General features: G+C 47.1%; 1 protein-coding gene and 1 long non-coding RNA gene across 5 annotated transcripts in view; one reads left to right on the top strand and one right to left on the bottom strand.

The window, feature by feature from the left end:
- Positions 1 to 16,098, bottom strand: part of ctbp2l (C-terminal binding protein 2, like) — a 98,011-nt gene that overhangs the window by 1,836 nt on the left and 80,077 nt on the right. For 3 of the 4 annotated variants that reach the window (XM_076143520.1, XM_076143519.1, XM_076143521.1), the window contains 3 exons: positions 14,567 to 14,697; positions 2,253 to 2,380; positions 1,714 to 1,831 (listed from right to left, as the gene is read on the bottom strand). In XM_076143520.1, the coding sequence (XP_075999635.1) occupies positions 1,714 to 1,831; positions 2,253 to 2,380; positions 14,567 to 14,697 (377 nt within the window). Of the gene's footprint in view, positions 1 to 816; positions 893 to 1,713; positions 1,832 to 2,252; positions 2,381 to 14,566; positions 14,698 to 16,098 lie in introns of all 4 variants that reach the window. The other variant, XM_076143523.1, reaches the window with a different exon arrangement.
- On the top strand, positions 151 to 2,321 carry LOC142992965 (uncharacterized). Its single transcript, XR_012961091.1, has 3 exons — positions 151 to 713; positions 833 to 990; positions 2,248 to 2,321. It is a non-coding gene; the product is annotated as an uncharacterized LOC142992965 (long non-coding RNA).

Genomic DNA, 16,098 nt, shown 5'->3' with positions numbered 1-16,098 from the left:
CCGGAGCCATTTACACTTAGTCGCCGATTCCTCATAATCCATTAATTGCTGTATTTGACTCGACGCACTCGCACTCATAATCTATAAAGCCATTGATTAAATGTGAATTTAATAATGCTATGACATTATTTTGTAAGAGGGTTATGAAAGTGATAACAAGAGACAAAAAGTGTAATTATTCCAGTGGCACAAGTTCAAATTCTTCAGGGAAAACAAGGGAGTGAAGTCAGAGCCCACATTCCCAACAACAAGGCTGAGTATCAATAAACCATTTAGACTATAAAAAGATCAGAATTGTGATTTATAGCCATGACAAGTGCCCAAATGGGATTATAACTTCAAACTTACTGTTAGAACAGCTAATTAATTAAAGACATTTTTGCTGATGAGAAATAGAAGAGATGATGTCATACCAGCAGTAAATAAAGTGTTAAATTGAGTCGTGCTGCATTAGAATGTATACAAGCGTTTAGTCTTCAGTACTGTGGAGTATTGGAGCATTCTGTTGTTTTTTTGGATACTCAGCCCTGCTAACAAACCTGATACCTGCTGCTATAACAGTTTTAGGATAGAAAAGACGTTTTGATGACATCACCATTCAACCAAAGAGGGAAAATGATAACAGTGTTCAGTGTTCAATAACCCAGGGGTGCTACCATCTCTACTCCGGCTAGAGGGCGGAGGGGGCACAGCATCAACACACATCAGATCAGGTGAGAGGGGTGAGAGGGGTGAGGGGGTGTGTGTGTGGGGGTGGGGGTCTATCCGGGACACAGCCAAAGGGGGGAGCCGTCGTCCCGGATGCGTCGTATTTACCTGCTCCTGATTCTAGGCATTAATTTTGTCTTGGGGAACGCCTGCTGCTACGGCCGGCAGAGATTGGCTCACTTGGCTGTGTGGAAGAAGAAGACGGAGGCGGACATGCTTGAGATCAGGACCCCACAGTGGGACAGGTTGAGAGAGATTAACCCTACGACTGTTGCTACAGAGGTGAGTTAGTGTGGAGGGGGGTAACAAGTATGTGTGGCAGCGTTTGGAACATTTAACTGAGTCACGGTCGCATTCTTATACCTGCCAACTCCAGTTTAGACCTGGTCCTCTATGTGCATGCTCCTGTTTAGGTGCGTCTGCTGGGAGAATTCCGTTTTACTGTACCGTAGCTTGTATGTTATACCTTACTTAAGGTAAAACATACAAGCTACTGTTGTTTTTGGGACTCTGGAATTATGCACCATGAACTAAACTACCTAGAGACCCTTGGGCCTCCTGTAGCTGTCCATCACAACTGGGTAGGGGAAACACACACACACATTTAAAGATTTTCGTACGGTATGTGAGAGTGGATGCACAACAGCATCAGCAAAGATAAAACTCAAAGTTGGCAGGTATGTTTTTTTAACCCCTTTTTGAAAAGCATGAAAATGGGCGATGATTAAACAAAACACAAAGTACTGAATGCATTCGAAACAAGAATCAGACAAAGTTACTTCAGGGTTTTTCTGGAATCATCAGGAAAGAAGCTGTACTGGTAACAGCAGCAACAAAAACTCTCTTAACACGCCTCGCTATCATCTGACTGCCTTTCTATTTGAGCATTTACGGTAATTCAATAAAGCACATTTGTTAGTTGTGCTTCGTTTGACAAAGACGTGTCTCAATTGCTACTGATAACATGAACGGCCACAGGATCTGTTTAGTGCGCTCAGTCCTTACCTGTAGGCGGCGCCGTTGAGCTCTGGGTGAACGCCTGGCTGATCCATGACTGCCCATGGCGCCGTGGTGACGAAGAACTCCTTGTTGACGCAGTTTCTTAGGCTGTCGGGGATGCGGCCTGTGGTGACGCGAGGCAGAAACACAAATGGGGGTCAGGGGAGATGAAAGGAGCAGGAGATGCATCTGCGTTAATGACTTGAGACGGACGGAGACAAATGAAGACCGCAGGAACAATCTGGATGTTGTCTGGGCTCTGCTGTGCGCCGGGAAGCTTAATGATGACATCTTATAAAGAGGTCCAGATTTAATAAAGGCTGCGCAGGGCCTATTGAAGTGGAAATGTGACATCTGGGACAGACGTACGTGCAGCTGATCAGATAGCAGCCTGGGCCGAGGTAGGGGAGGGGGGTGTTGAGGATAAAGCTGTGGAGGCTCAGGATGGAAGGATTTAATACTTAGTTTGTACACTTGTTTGTTTGGAGCGAGTAACGAGTTTTTGTTTGTGTGTGTGTGTGTTTGTTTGTTTGTTGACAGCATACCGGTGATGGCTCTTCGTATCTCTGTGGCGGCTGCCTCCCTCATCTCCAGAGAGGACTGCTCGCTGTACCAGGCTGTGTGTGGTGTGCAGATCAGGTTCGGCGCGTCCTTCAACGGGCCCTGGGCAAAGCTGACACACACACAATGACAGAGAAAGTGTTAATTTCTAGCCTGCATAGGCAGAGTGAAGCCCTCCTCCGGCTTGTTCTTATCTCAGAAATTCACCGTAACCCAGATTAAAACAAAGTCGACTCTCGACTCTTAGTTCCTGAAATGTCACATTTTGTAGAGTAGAAAAGATCTTCTCCCATATTACAAAAACATGCTGACAAACCCTAGCAGAAGTGATTTTGTTGTATAAGTTGCATTTGCTTTGTTAGTTAGAATAATTTGTCGGTCCTATGTTGCCACGTTCATGCTACTTTTATAAATACAAATATATAAAGTAAAAGAAAAGAAGAAAGAAATTGCTTCATTCTGTACTTAATGTTAGGATTTATTACATAGTGAAACTATTATTGATCACAAATGGAATGACGCTTTATCCTAATTGACAATAAAGAGGAGCTTGAATTTAGACTAAAAACTTAATTAATTGTTCTCTGACTCGTAGCTATTTAACAAAATGGAAGTTAACATTTTAAGTTTTTTTATAAAGAGATGATACAGAATTTTAAGTAAAGGTGTGAGTACATAAACACTGTTAAGAAACTGGAAAGCTTGTTCACAACGTTGCACTGTGTCTCATGTTTTCACATCTCCAATATGTGGATTTTTTATCATCTCATTACAGAATTTCCATTGTTTCATTACACTCTCAAATTGTTTACTCTGCAGCAAATGGGCAGATCGTTACAGAAATGCAGCTCAGCTCAGCTGACAGTTTATGTTCTCAACAGTGCTGTGGTTTAATTCAGTCTGCCTTGCTGTAGTAGTGCACAGCAGGCCCTTGTAGGCAGTAGTCTCAAAAGAGTATGTCCAGTTGTGCCAGACGCTCATGCTTCTGATTTATGACTTCATGAAAGTCTGGCACAACTGCTGCTGCAGGCCCTTGTAGGCAGTAGACTCTTCTGAGACTCTTTAGATTCTGCTGCCTGAAATGACCTGCTGTGCACCACAACAGCAGACCACCAGTGGACTGCTGAGCTGAGTGCTGTGCCAGTCTGCTTGTTTGCTGTTGGGGAGGGGAGTGACACACAGACTTTGAGGAAGTAAACTCTTCTGAGACTCTTAAGATTCTACTGCCTAAAATGACCTGCTGTGCACCACAACAGCAGGCCACCAGTGTCACCAGAGCATTGCTGAGCTCAGTTGCTGTGCCAGTCTGCTTGTTTGCTGTTGGGGAGGGGAGTGACTCAAAGACTTTGAGGACTGTTCCCTGAATGTATTTATCTGTGTGACCATGAGTCAGAGTAGTTCTGCCCTGAGTGACTTCCCCATCTCAGACAGAGCAGAATTGCTCAGGGCACTTCATGCCCTATGCTGCCATGTGCCGTGGCGGCTCAGCTGACAATCTCAGCTGGGCTGCATGGCACAACAGGGCCTGCAGTTGGGGGACTGTCTTGGTGAAGACCCGGATAGGCCCCCCGTAGCTAGTCGGGGCCTTCTGGGGGAACACCCAGGTGGAACCCATAGCTGCTGTGGGCAGGCTGGTTTAACACCTAGTTAGCATCTCTTACATCAAAGTAGAAAATAACTGAAACTGTTTATTTATATATCAATGTGTGTCACATTTATTGCACAAGTCAAGTGTTTCATTTTGTTGTACAATGTACATTGCAATTAAAAGGAGATTGAGATCTATCTCCATGTGAATGTGTCAGCAAAATGGTTAGCTCACAAAGCCACACATTTTGCAGACACAACAGCTAAGCGAGCTAACTGGGTATCCAACAGGTCGTCTACCCTGCAGTAGACAACCCGTTGGATACCCAGTCAGGCCACTGTAGCCAGTAGTCCCGCTGAGAACATCAGCTGGGCTACCATGGTGGCATAGAGCATGCAATGCTCTACGCAACTTCTTGTGCCGTCTGAGACGGGGTAGTCACTCAGGGCAGTGCCTCTCTGGCTCATGGTCACACAGATAAATACATTTCAGGGAACAGTCCTCAAAGTCTTTGAGTCACTGCCCTCCCCAACAGCAAACGAGCAGAGTGTCACAGTAACACAGCTCAGCAGTGCTCCTGTGGTTGTTGGTTTAATGCAGTCAGTTGTCTCCCTTGCTGTAGTAATGCACAGCAGGCCCTTGAAGGCAGTGAACTCCAAATAGTCTACTGCCAACAAGGACTTGATGTACTATAGCAAGGTAGACTACTGGCTGCAATAAACCAACAACCACCACATCGCTGCTGAGAACATCAGCTGATCTGCGTTACTGAAACGACCTGCTCGTTTGCTGCTGAGGAGGGGACTTGTAGATCTAAGTGACCGTCAGCCAGGCTGACACGGCCCTGAGTGACTTCCCTGCCTCAGACGGCCCATGTGCCATGTCAGCTCAGAAGTCATAATGTCAGGTGTTCTCAGCAGCGCTATTGGGTACATCAGATTGGCTTAAGGACCCTGAATGGACATAGGCAATTTCTAAGTGCAAGTTTGCCTTGCTCAAATTGTGACTACCTGATTACTGCTCAATCCAGGCTACTGGGGGTGAGCTTTTGTGCCAAGTCACTGGCACTTTTGAGGGTATACAGATTGCATTTAACTAACATTTTGTCATAGCTGGCATCTGCAGAGAACACCATCTGAACTTGCATGATCTGTGGTATGTCTGTTATGGGAAAGTCATTCAGGGCTGTGCCACTCTGGCTCATGGTCACAAATATATGTCCTTTTCAGGTATGGGTGACCATGAGCCAGAGTGGCACGGCCCTGAGTTAATAGCCTGTCTCAGACGGTCCATGAATCATGCCAGGTTAGATGGTGTTCACAGCTATATCAAGGGGTACGGTAGCTTGGCTATATGTGTGATGAAAGTTCCACCATGGCACAATGCCTCCCATACTCAATGGGGTTGCACATAGATACAACGTACTTGTCTACCTTGTTCTACCAGTTCAATGCCAAAGTCTAATTTTGGCTTCTAGGGTGTGATGCGGTTGCAGCATGCTGAGAAAATCGTAGCTTCAAGCGTTCACACATTTTGCCAATATGTAGTACAACAAAGCCATGCTGAGAACATCACCTGAACTGACATGGCACATGGGCCGTCTGAGGCAGGGAGGTCACTCAGGGCCGTGTCAGCGTGGCTGACGGTCACTTAGATCTGAAAGTCCCCAGCTCAGATGCAAACGAGCAGGTCGTTTCAGTAACGCAGATCAGCTGATGTTCTCAGCAGTGATGTGGTGGTCGTTGGTTTAATGCAGCCAGTAGTCTCCCATGCTGTAGTAGTGCCCAGCATGCCTGGGTAGGCAGTAGATTCCAAAGTGTCTACTGCCTGCAAGGGCCTGCTGCAGTTGTGCCAGACATCTGATTAATGACTTCATGAGAGTCTGGCACAACTGCTGCTGCAGACCCTTGTAGGCAGAAGACTCTTCTGAGACTCTTTAGATTCTACTGCCGAAAATGACCTGCTGTGCACCACAACAGCAGACCACCAGTGGACTGCTGAGCTGAGTTGCTGTGCCAGTCTGCTTGTTTGCTGTTGGGGAGGGGAGTGACACACAGACTTTGAGGAAGTAAACTCTTCTGAGACTCTTTAGATTCTACTGCTGTGCACCACAACAGCAGGCCACCAGTGTCACCAGAGCATTGCTGAGCTCAGTTGCTGTGCCAGTCTGCTTGTTTGCTGTTGGGGAGGGGAGTGACTCAAAGACTTTGAGGACTGTTCCCTGAATGTATTTATCTGTGTGACCATGAGTCAGAGTAGTTCTGCCCTGAGTGACTTCCCCATCTCAGACAGAGCAGAATTGCTCAGGGCATTTCATGCCCTATGCTGCCATGTGCCGTGGCGGCTCAGCTGACAATCTCAGCTGGGCTGCATGGCACAACAGGGCCTGCAGTTGGGGGACTGTCTTGGTGAAGACCCGGATAGGCCCCCCGTAGCTAGTCGGGGCCTTCTGGGGGAACACCCAGGCGGAACCCATAGCTGCTGTGGGCAGGCTGGTTTAACACCTAGTTAGCATCTCTTACATCAAAGTAGAAAATAACTGAAACTGTTTATTTATATATCAATGTTGGGCACATTTATTGCACAAGTCAAGTGATTCATTTTGTTGTACAATGTACACTGCAATTAAAAGGAGATTGAGATCTATCTCCATGTGAATGTGTCAGCAAAATGGTTAGCTCACAAAGCCACACATTTTGCAGACACAACAGCTAAGCGAGCTAACTGGGTATCCAACAGGTCGTCTACCCTGCAGTAGACAACCCGTTGGATACCCAGTCAGGCCACTGTAGCCAGTAGTCCCGCTGAGAACATCAGCTGGGCTACCATGGTCGCATAGAGCATGCAATGCTCTACGCAACCTCTTGTGCCGTCTGAGACGGGGTAGTCACTCAGGGCAGTGCCTCTCTGGCTCATGGTCACACAGATAAATACATTTCAGGGAACAGTCCTCAAAGTCTTTGAGTCACTGCCCTCCCCAACAGCAAACGAGCAGAGTGTCACAGTAACACAGCTCAGCAGTGCTCCTGTGGTTGTTGGTTTAATGCAGTCAGTTGTCTCCCTTGCTGTAGTAATGCACAGCAGGCCCTTGAAGGCAGTGAACTCCAAATAGTCTACTGCCTACAAGGGCCTGCTGCAGCTGTGCCAGACTCTCACAAAGTAATGAATCAGAAGCATTTGTGTCTGGCACAACTGCAGCAGGCCCTTGCAGGCAGTAGACTCTTTGGAATCTACTGCCAACAAGGACTTGATGTACTATAGCAAGGTAGACTACTGGCTGCAATAAACCAACAACCACCACATCGCTGCTGAGAACATCAGCTGATCTGCGTTACTGAAACGACCTGCTCGTTTGCTGCTGAGGAGGGGACTTGTAGATCTAAGTGACCGTCAGCCAGGCTGACACGGCCCTGAGTGACTTCCCTGCCTCAGACGGCCCATGTGCCATGTCAGCTCAGAAGTCATAATGTCAGGTGTTCTCAGCAGCGCTATTGGGTACATCAGATTGGCTTAAGGACCCTGAATGGACATAGGCAATTTCTAAGTGCAAGTTTGCCTTGCTCAAATTGTGACTACCTGATTACTGCTCAATCCAGGCTACTGGGGGTGAGCTTTTGTGCCAAGTCACTGGCACTTTTGAGGGTATACAGATTGCATTTAACTAACATTTTGTCATAGCTGGCATCTGCAGAGAACACCATCTGAACTTGCATGATCTGTGGTATGTCTGTTATGGGAAAGTCATTCAGGGCTGTGCCACTCTGGCTCATGGTCACAAATATATGTCCTTTTCAGGTATGGGTGACCATGAGCCAGAGTGGCACGGCCCTGAGTTAATAGCCTGTCTCAGACAGTCCATGAATCATGCCAGGTTAGATGGTGTTCACAGCTATATCAAGGGGTACGGTAGCTTGGCTATATGTGTGATGAAAGTTCCACCATGGCACAATGCCTCCCATACTCAATGGGGTTGCACATAGATACAACGTACTTGTCTACCTTGTTCTACCAGTTCAATGCCAAAGTCTAATTTTGGCTTCTAGGGTGTGATGCGGTTGCAGCATGCTGAGAAAATCGTAGCTTCAAGCGTTCACACATTTTGCCAATATGTAGTACAACAAAGCCATGCTGAGAACATCACCTGAACTGACATGGCACATGGGCCGTCTGAGGCAGGGAGGTCACTCAGGGCCGTGTCAGCGTGGCTGACGGTCACTTAGATCTAAAAGTCCCCAGCTCAGATGCAAACGAGCAGGTCGTTTCAGTAACGCAGATCAGCTGATGTTCTCAGCAGTGATGTGGTGGTCGTTGGTTTAATGCAGCCAGTAGTCTCCCATGCTGTAGTAGTGCCCAGCATGCCTGGGTAGGCAGTAGATTCCAAAGTGTCTACTGCCTGCAAGGGCCTGCTGCAGTTGTGCCAGACATCTGATTAATGACTTCATGAGAGTCTGGCACAACTGCTGCTGCAGACCCTTGTAGGCAGAAGACTCTTCTGAGACTCTTTAGATTCTACTGCCTAAAATGACCTGCTGTGCACCACAACAGCAGACCACCAGTGGACTGCTGAGCTGAGTTGCTGTGCCAGTCTGCTTGTTTGCTGTTGGGGAGGGGAGTGACACACAGACTTTGAGGAAGTAAACTCTTCTGAGACTCTTTAGATTCTACTGCCTAAAATGACCTGCTGTGCACCACAACAGCAGGCCACCAGTGTCACCAGAGCATTGCTGAGCTCAGTTGCTGTGCCAGTCTGCTTGTTTGCTGTTGGGGAGGGGAGTGACTCAAAGACTTTGAGGACTGTTCCCTGAATGTATTTATCTGTGTGACCATGAGTCAGAGTAGTTCTGCCCTGAGTGACTTCCCCATCTCAGACAGAGCAGAATTGCTCAGGGCATTTCATGCCCTATGCTGCCATGTGCCGTGGCGGCTCAGCTGACGATCTCAGCTGGGCTGCATGGCACAACAGGGCCTGCAGTTGGGGGACTGTGTTGGTGAAGACCCGGATAGGCCCCCCGTAGCTAGTCGGGGCCTTCTGGGGGAACACCCAGGTGGAACCCATAGCTGCTGTGGGCAGGCTGGTTTAACCTAGTTAGCATCTCTTACATCAAAGTAGAAAATAACTGAAACTGTTTATTTATATATCAATGTGTGTCACATTTATTGCACAAGTCAAGTGATTCATTTTGTTGTACAATGTACACTGCAATTAAAAGGAGATTGAGATCTATCTCCATGTGAATGTGTCAGCAAAATGGTTAGCTCACAAAGCCACACATTTTGCAGACACAACAGCTAAGCGAGCTAACTGGGTATCCAACAGGTCGTCTACCCTGCAGTAGACAACCCGTTGGATACCCAGTCAGGCCACTGTAGCCAGTAGTCCCGCTGAGAACATCAGCTGGGCTACCATGGTCGCATAGAGCATGCAATGCTCTACGCAACCTCTTGTGCCGTCTGAGACGGGGTAGTCACTCAGGGCAGTGCCTCTCTGGCTCATGGTCACACAGATAAATACATTTCAGGGAACAGTCCTCAAAGTCTTTGAGTCACTGCCCTCCCCAACAGCAAACGAGCAGAGTGTCACAGTAACACAGCTCAGCAGTGCTCCTGTGGTTGTTGGTTTAATGCAGTCAGTTGTCTCCCTTGCTGTAGTAATGCACAGCAGGCCCTTGAAGGCAGTGAACTCCAAATAGTCTACTGCCTACAAGGGCCTGCTGCAGCTGTGCCAGACTCTCACAAAGTAATGAATCAGAAGCATTTGTGTCTGGCACAACTGCAGCAGGCCCTTGCAGGCAGTAGACTCTTTGGAATCTACTGCCAACAAGGACTTGATGTACTATAGCAAGGTAGACTACTGGCTGCAATAAACCAACAACCACCACATCGCTGCTGAGAACATCAGCTGATCTGCGTTACTGAAACGACCTGCTCGTTTGCTGCTGAGGAGGGGACTTGTAGATCTAAGTGACCGTCAGCCAGGCTGACACGGCCCTGAGTGACTTCCCTGCCTCAGACGGCCCATGTGCCATGTCAGCTCAGAAGTCATAATGTCAGGTGTTCTCAGCAGCGCTATTGGGTACATCAGATTGGCTTAAGGACCCTGAATGGACATAGGCAATTTCTAAGTGCAAGTTTGCCTTGCTCAAATTGTGACTACCTGATTACTGCTCAATCCAGGCTACTGGGGGTGAGCTTTTGTGCCAAGTCACTGGCACTTTTGAGGGTATACAGATTGCATTTAACTAACATTTTGTCATAGCTGGCATCTGCAGAGAACACCATCTGAACTTGCATGATCTGTGGTATGTCTGTTATGGGAAAGTCATTCAGGGCTGTGCCACTCTGGCTCATGGTCACAAATATATGTCCTTTTCAGGTATGGGTGACCATGAGCCAGAGTGGCACGGCCCTGAGTTAATAGCCTGTCTCAGACGGTCCATGAATCATGCCAGGTTAGATGGTGTTCACAGCTATATCAAGGGGTACGGTAGCTTGGCTATATGTGTGATGAAAGTTCCACCATGGCGCAATGCCTCCCATACTCAATGGGGTTGCACATAGATACAACGTACTTGTCTACCTTGTTCTACCAGTTCAATGCCAAAGTCTAATTTTGGCTTCTAGGGTGTGATGCGGTTGCAGCATGCTGAGAAAATCGTAGCTTCAAGCGTTCACACATTTTGCCAATATGTAGTACAACAAAGCCATGCTGAGAACATCACCTGAACTGACATGGCACATGGGCCGTCTGAGGCAGGGAGGTCACTCAGGGCCGTGTCAGCGTGGCTGACGGTCACTTAGATCTAAAAGTCCCCAGCTCAGATGCAAACGAGCAGGTCGTTTCAGTAACGCAGATCAGCTGATGTTCTCAGCAGTGATGTGGTGGTCGTTGGTTTAATGCAGCCAGTAGTCTCCCATGCTGTAGTAGTGCCCAGCATGCCTGGGTAGGCAGTAGATTCCAAAGTGTCTACTGCCTGCAAGGGCCTGCTGCAGTTGTGCCAGACATCTGATTAATGACTTCATGAGAGTCTGGCACAACTGCTGCTGCAGACCCTTGTAGGCAGAAGACTCTTCTGAGACTCTTTAGATTCTACTGCCTAAAATGACCTGCTGTGCACCACAACAGCAGACCACCAGTGGACTGCTGAGCTGAGTTGCTGTGCCAGTCTGCTTGTTTGCTGTTGGGGAGGGGAGTGACACACAGACTTTGAGGAAGTAAACTCTTCTGAGACTCTTTAGATTCTACTGCCTAAAATGACCTGCTGTGCACCACAACAGCAGGCCACCAGTGTCACCAGAGCATTGCTGAGCTCAGTTGCTGTGCCAGTCTGCTTGTTTGCTGTTGGGGAGGGGAGTGACTCAAAGACTTTGAGGACTGTTCCCTGAATGTATTTATCTGTGTGACCATGAGTCAGAGTAGTTCTGCCCTGAGTGACTTCCCCATCTCAGACAGAGCAGAATTGCTCAGGGCATTTCATGCCCTATGCTGCCATGTGCCGTGGCGGCTCAGCTGACAATCTCAGCTGGGCTGCATGGCACAACAGGGCCTGCAGTTGGGGGACTGTCTTGGTGAAGACCCGGATAGGCCCCCCGTAGCTAGTCGGGGCCTTCTGGGGGAACACCCAGGTGGAACCCATAGCTGCTGTGGGCAGGCTGGTTTAACACCTAGTTAGCATCTCTTACATCAAAGTAGAAAATAACTGAAACTGTTTATTTATATATCAATGTGTGTCACATTTATTGCACAAGTCAAGTGATTCATTTTGTTGTACAATGTACATTGCAAGTAAAAGGAGATTGAGATCTATCTCCATGTGAATGTGTCAGCAAAATGGTTAGCTCACAAAGCCACACATTTTGCAGACACAACAGCTAAGCGAGCTAACTGGGTATCCAACAGGTCGTCTACCCTGCAGTAGACAACCCGTTGGATACCCAGTCAGGCCACTGTAGCCAGTAGTCCCGCTGAGAACATCAGCTGGGCTACCATGGTCGCATAGAGCATGCAATGCTCTACGCAACCTCTTGTGCCGTCTGAGACGGGGTAGTCACTCAGGGCAGTGCCTCTCTGGCTCATGGTCACACAGATAAATACATTTCAGGGAACAGTCCTCAAAGTGTTTGAGTCACTGCCCTCCCCAACAGCAAACGAGCAGAGTGTCACAGTAACACAGCTCAGCAGTGCTCCTGTGGTTGTTGGTTTAATGCAGTCAGTTGTCTCCCTTGCTGTAGTAATGCACAGCAGGCCCTTGAAGGCAGTGAACTCCAAATAGTCTACTGCCTACAAGGGCCTGCTGCAGCTGTGCCAGACTCTCACAAAGTAATGAATCAGAAGCATTTGTGTCTGGCACAACTGCAGCAGGCCCTTGCAGGCAGTAGACTCTTTGGAATCTACTGCCAACAAGGACTTGATGTACTATAGCAAGGTAGACTACTGGCTGCAATAAACCAACAACCACCACATCGCTGCTGAGAACATCAGCTGATCTGCGTTACTGAAACGACCTGCTCGTTTGCTGCTGAGGAGGGGACTTGTAGATCTAAGTGACCGTCAGCCAGGCTGACACGGCCCTGAGTGACTTCCCTGCCTCAGACGGCCCATGTGCCATGTCAGCTCAGAAGTCATAATGTCAGGTGTTCTCAGCAGCGCTATTGGGTACATCAGATTGGCTTAAGGACCCTGAATGGACATAGGCAATTTCTAAGTGCAAGTTTGCCTTGCTCAAATTGTGACTACCTGATTACTGCTCAATCCAGGCTACTGGGGGTGAGCTTTTGTGCCAAGTCACTGGCACTTTTGAGGGTATACAGATTGCATTTAACTAACATTTTGTCATAGCTGGCATCTGCAGAGAACACCATCTGAACTTGCATGATCTGTGGTATGTCTGTTATGGGAAAGTCATTCAGGGCTGTGCCACTCTGGCTCATGGTCACAAATATATGTCCTTTTCAGGTATGGGTGACCATGAGCCAGAGTGGCACGGCCCTGAGTTAATAGCCTGTCTCAGACAGTCCATGAATCATGCCAGGTTAGATGGTGTTCACAGCTATATCAAGGGGTACGGTAGCTTGGCTATATGTGTGATGAAAGTTCCACCATGGCGCAATGCCTCCCATACTCAATGGGGTTGCACGTAGATACAATGTACTTGTCTACCTTGTTCTACTAGTTCACTGCCAAAGTTTAATTTTGCAATTCTGAAACGGCAGCAATTGACTGACACATCAGTAGTGTAATCCTTTGCTGGATGGTGAACAGTTCCGCTTTGCTGTTTTATGTACCTTGTAGCTTGTTTCTTTCCCGGCTAATGTGTTAACTTATGTTTACTTATGTTAACTTGTGTTAACTTATGCTGTAACACACAAGCACACAAACCCATATCCTTATGTGAACCGGGGAGCCACACCTGAAAATCCCCATTTCTTGCCCATGTGCTTTCACTTTAAACATTCAGTGCTGCAATGTTTGATGTGTGATCAAGTTTGAAGTTCGTCCAGTGGAACAGGCAGATTCCTTGAATTATTTTCATCTAAGTAATTGTAAACTTTAGAGCAGGTAGGCTTGTCTTTAGCATTGGCAAATCAAGTAATTGTCTGTAGCCTGCTTTAGTATCTTTCACATTTCCTCTCATTTAGATTTCAGCATTACTCCACCCAACAACGGTCTTAAGGTCAATAATATTTCCCTGCAGCCTGTCATGTGGCATGTCTCCACAGCACGGCGCTGTAGCAACCTCTCAAACTCCTGTGGCGTAATGGTAAATGTATTCATAAGGTGTCATTGTGTCCTGAGGAGCTTGTGCAAAGGAGTTTTCTTCATGGCCTCCCTTTACACATTTGTGAATCACATCTTCTTTGCCAAACATGTGATGTTTATTTTTGAATAATGAAACAAACATACTTCCATAGATGTGTCAAATGTGAAGCGCATTGAAAGTCTGCACAGCGACGAGCTGGGCACCGGATAAGGTTTATGTAAACAAATTGATTCTTCTAAGTGCTCCATGAAGCAGCAGTAACAACTTGCACTTTTGGTAAAAATTCAGTTCAAGTTTAAATGTGTCATTGTTTTCTATTTGCTGACACACATACATGCAGTTTGGTTTGCATTACCTGCAATGCACAAGCAAAAAGGTAAGAGTAAGTAATTTTTTTTCAAATGGCAAGCTTCTTATGTTTCGCATTTCAATTTATGAGTGGCGGAGTTATGATGACAAATATAAACCTGGTGGTACAAATGACATAATTTCTGTTAGAACGATGATGTCATAGGTGTAAAGTTTGTTGCATGACATCATTCCAGATAGTCAAGTGCAACAAAAATGGACATGCAGTAATAGGGAACACAGTGTTGTTAGTGTGTTATAGAAAACGCTAATAAATGAAATCTATAAAAAAGAGACACCTGCTGGTGGATCCCAGGGGAAAAGAAAACCCGGAAAAAATCTAATGAAAGAAATTCACCAATTTTGATGAGCACCATCCAGTGAGACTGTGTGTGTGTGTGTGTTTGTGTGTGTGTGAGTGATGGAGAGCATGTAGCTGTGAATCTCTTCCCCTGTTGACACACTGGTTCAGTGGAGCAAAGCCACACTATCAGCCTGAACATCTTCAACCAGCCACAATGAAGAAGCAGTCATTTAGAACTCCACAACAGGTCAGCCATGCACACACACAACATAGCACAACTTCCTTTCCCCTGTCTCTCACCTGAAGGGCTCTGCCTCGTGGACGTCCAACGCCGCTCCACGTATCCTGCCCTCCTTCAAAGCCTGGGCCAGGGCCTTCTCATCCACCAGGCCTCCTCGCGCGGTATTGACCAGGAACGCACCCTGACGCATCTGCACAACCACAAACCCAGATGTAGTCGGTTATTGGCGGATGAAAGCTCAGAAAGAATTAAACGGGCTGGCTGGCTGTGTGTGTGTGTGTGTGTGTGTGTGTGTGTGTGTGTGTGCGTATGCGTATGTATGTTGGCCTGGCAACCAATCTGATCTCAGGCAGAGCATCAATTTGGGTTTAACACAGGACAGAGATAGAGGAGGAAATCTGCGACACCCTTTGTTGATGTGCCAAAACATCTAAAGGTGACAGAGCACCTGGGAAGCATGCTGACAGATGTGGGAGAGAGGTGAAGTCTTTATCCAAAACCAGGGGATAAAATAAAGCCCCCGCCCCCTCGTTTTCTGTGCACGACAAAAACTGTAAGCGTGAGGGGGGAAAAATCAAATGAATATGCTGGGGAGAAAGTAATCCCTTAATCTTAACAAAAGCTGAAATCCAGGGGCATGAAAAGCCTTTACACTGGCAGGGAGCCTTTTATTAGGCCGCGATGGTTTTGACAGACGGAGGAAACAAGCAAACACACGCCTTAATACACACATTTCCACATTGGAAGCAGAGGATGCCTGCTGAGCTTTTTGGTCAGGAGAGAGTGCAGTTGTCTTTCATTGTGGCACTGAAGAGGCAGCTCTTAATCTTTAACTAGGTTATGCTGAATCCCCCCCTACACACACTTTCATAGAACACACAGCTCACGAGTCAAAGAGGTGTGTGTGTGTGTGTGTGTGAGAGATCAAGAGTGGATCCATGGCGAGATATGAGAGGCTCCTTCTTCAGCCTGTGTAATTCCCCTATTCCCCTGCAGGTGTCGCCCCAGGCAGTGTGTTATTGACTCAGCGCAGCACTTTCCCCTCACAGCGCTCTCTGCCTCCTGCTGTGCAGCCCAGTCGATATATTTGCCGTAGCCGTGGGCTGCTGCTAATTGCATTTGACAGAGCAAAGGAATGAATTTGTGTCCGGCTTTGGTGCAGCTTAAGATAAAAAAAAAAAGAGAAAAAGAAATCTGGAATGTGCGAGCAGGAGGCCTGGCTCCCCCGTTTCCTGGAATGCTGTTTAGGATGAGCCGACAGGCTGACAGGAGTCACAACACCCCAGCCGCTCTGCTCGTCTGCTTGTCACCGCTGCAGCCCTCTGCAGTCTAAATTTGGATTTATTTGCTACCTTACAAAGCTGCACTGTAAAAAAAATAAAAAAAATCCTGAAAAAGATGGGGAGACAAATTCTGTCTCGTCAAGAATGTCGACAGCTCTGAATGTGCAGACGACAAACGAGACCTCAAATTCATAAAACGAGAGCCAGAATCACACAGGATGTTGAAATGTGGGAGATCTTTCCTTCTTTTTTTCAGTATTTCTTTTAGTAGAGCCTCCTTTTTAATTTAAAGAATTTTCTAGATTAAG

Source organism: Genypterus blacodes, unplaced genomic scaffold, assembly GCF_046128005.1.
Source record: "Genypterus blacodes isolate CSIRO-AG114 ecotype Tasmania unplaced genomic scaffold, CSIRO-AGI_Gbla_v1 ptg000026l_1, whole genome shotgun sequence".
In the NCBI taxonomy this organism is placed as follows: Eukaryota; Metazoa; Chordata; class Actinopteri; order Ophidiiformes; family Ophidiidae; genus Genypterus; species Genypterus blacodes.
This window is presented reverse-complemented; position numbering and strand designations above follow the sequence as displayed.